The following is a 1,014-nucleotide window of genomic DNA, read 5'->3' as shown; positions in this document are numbered from 1 at the left end:
GCCATTGTTGGGAAGAAAGGCCCCTTGGTCTTGCTAATTTTATATGTCCCATACAGGGGAACGCCAGGGCCAAGAATTGGGAGTGGATGGGTAGGGGAGCAGGGCGGGGGAGGGTATAGGGGACATTCGGGATAGCATTTGAAATGTAAATGAAGAAAATATCTAATAAAATAAGTTAAAACAAAAACAAACACGTGCTGTAGTTAGTTCACAGGACAGTTTGTGCTCCCTTACAGTTACATGTAGAGCTTTCTTACCATGCATCGCGTGCTTGGGGCCCGAGAAGAGCTTGACCAGGGCCCAGAAGGCGTCTTCCTCATTCATGTACATAAGCAGCAGGGCTGTGATCTGGCTCATCCCTTGGCAGTACCCGACGTCCTAGGAACAAGGAGAACAGACTGCAGCCTTCAAAGCTGAGTTCCATGAACACAGACATGGAAAGGCTACTCTATAGAATATTACACAATGCTTAGATGCATTACTGGACAACTCTAGAAATAACTGTTGCAATAGCTAGAGCATTAGGGCTTATACTATACAAAAATAAAGCTGTGCTTAAGAGTAAACAGGTATGGGGGAAACCCTCAAGCTACATTTAAAAACTGTCCTGTGCTTGACAATGCAATACAGCATGGAAAGGACATTACTCTTCACTGAGTGCACAGATGCTGGCGGATCATCCTTGACTCCCACCTTCATGTCCTGTGATCTGAAGCTATAGGGTTGAGTTTTAGTCCACTCCTTGTAGGCCTCTAACAGGTGATAAACGAGATGACTGGAGCATTGGCTGTCAGGAGCAACAGAGCCTACAGGCCACAGGCCACTGCTCCAGCCCAGCCATGCCCACAGGCATTGCTTAGTCTTTCATGTGTAAAAAAGAAAACCAAAGACAACAAAAATGTAATGAAACAAAACACTGCAGGAGAGAGAGTGAAGCTCACTAGCATCCTGCACTCTGCAGGAGAGAGAGTGAAGCTCACTAGCATCCTGCACTCTGCAGGAGTGAGAGTGAAG

At 46.4% G+C, this 1,014-nt stretch overlaps 1 protein-coding gene across 2 annotated transcripts in view; it reads right to left on the bottom strand.

Moving 5' to 3' along the window:
* Positions 1-1,014, bottom strand: part of Usp6nl (USP6 N-terminal like) — a 123,336-nt gene that overhangs the window by 20,759 nt on the left and 101,563 nt on the right. For both annotated transcript variants that reach the window (XM_021215332.1, XM_029547427.1), the window contains one exon: positions 258-378. In XM_021215332.1, coding sequence (XP_021070991.1) covers positions 258-378 — 121 coding nt within the window. The remainder of the gene's footprint in view (positions 1-257; positions 379-1,014) is intronic.

This window comes from Mus pahari, chromosome 16 (genome assembly GCF_900095145.1).
Source record: "Mus pahari chromosome 16, PAHARI_EIJ_v1.1, whole genome shotgun sequence".
Taxonomy (NCBI): Eukaryota; Metazoa; Chordata; class Mammalia; order Rodentia; family Muridae; genus Mus; species Mus pahari.
Note: the sequence above shows the minus strand (reverse complement) of the source record. Positions and strands in the feature narration are given on the sequence as shown.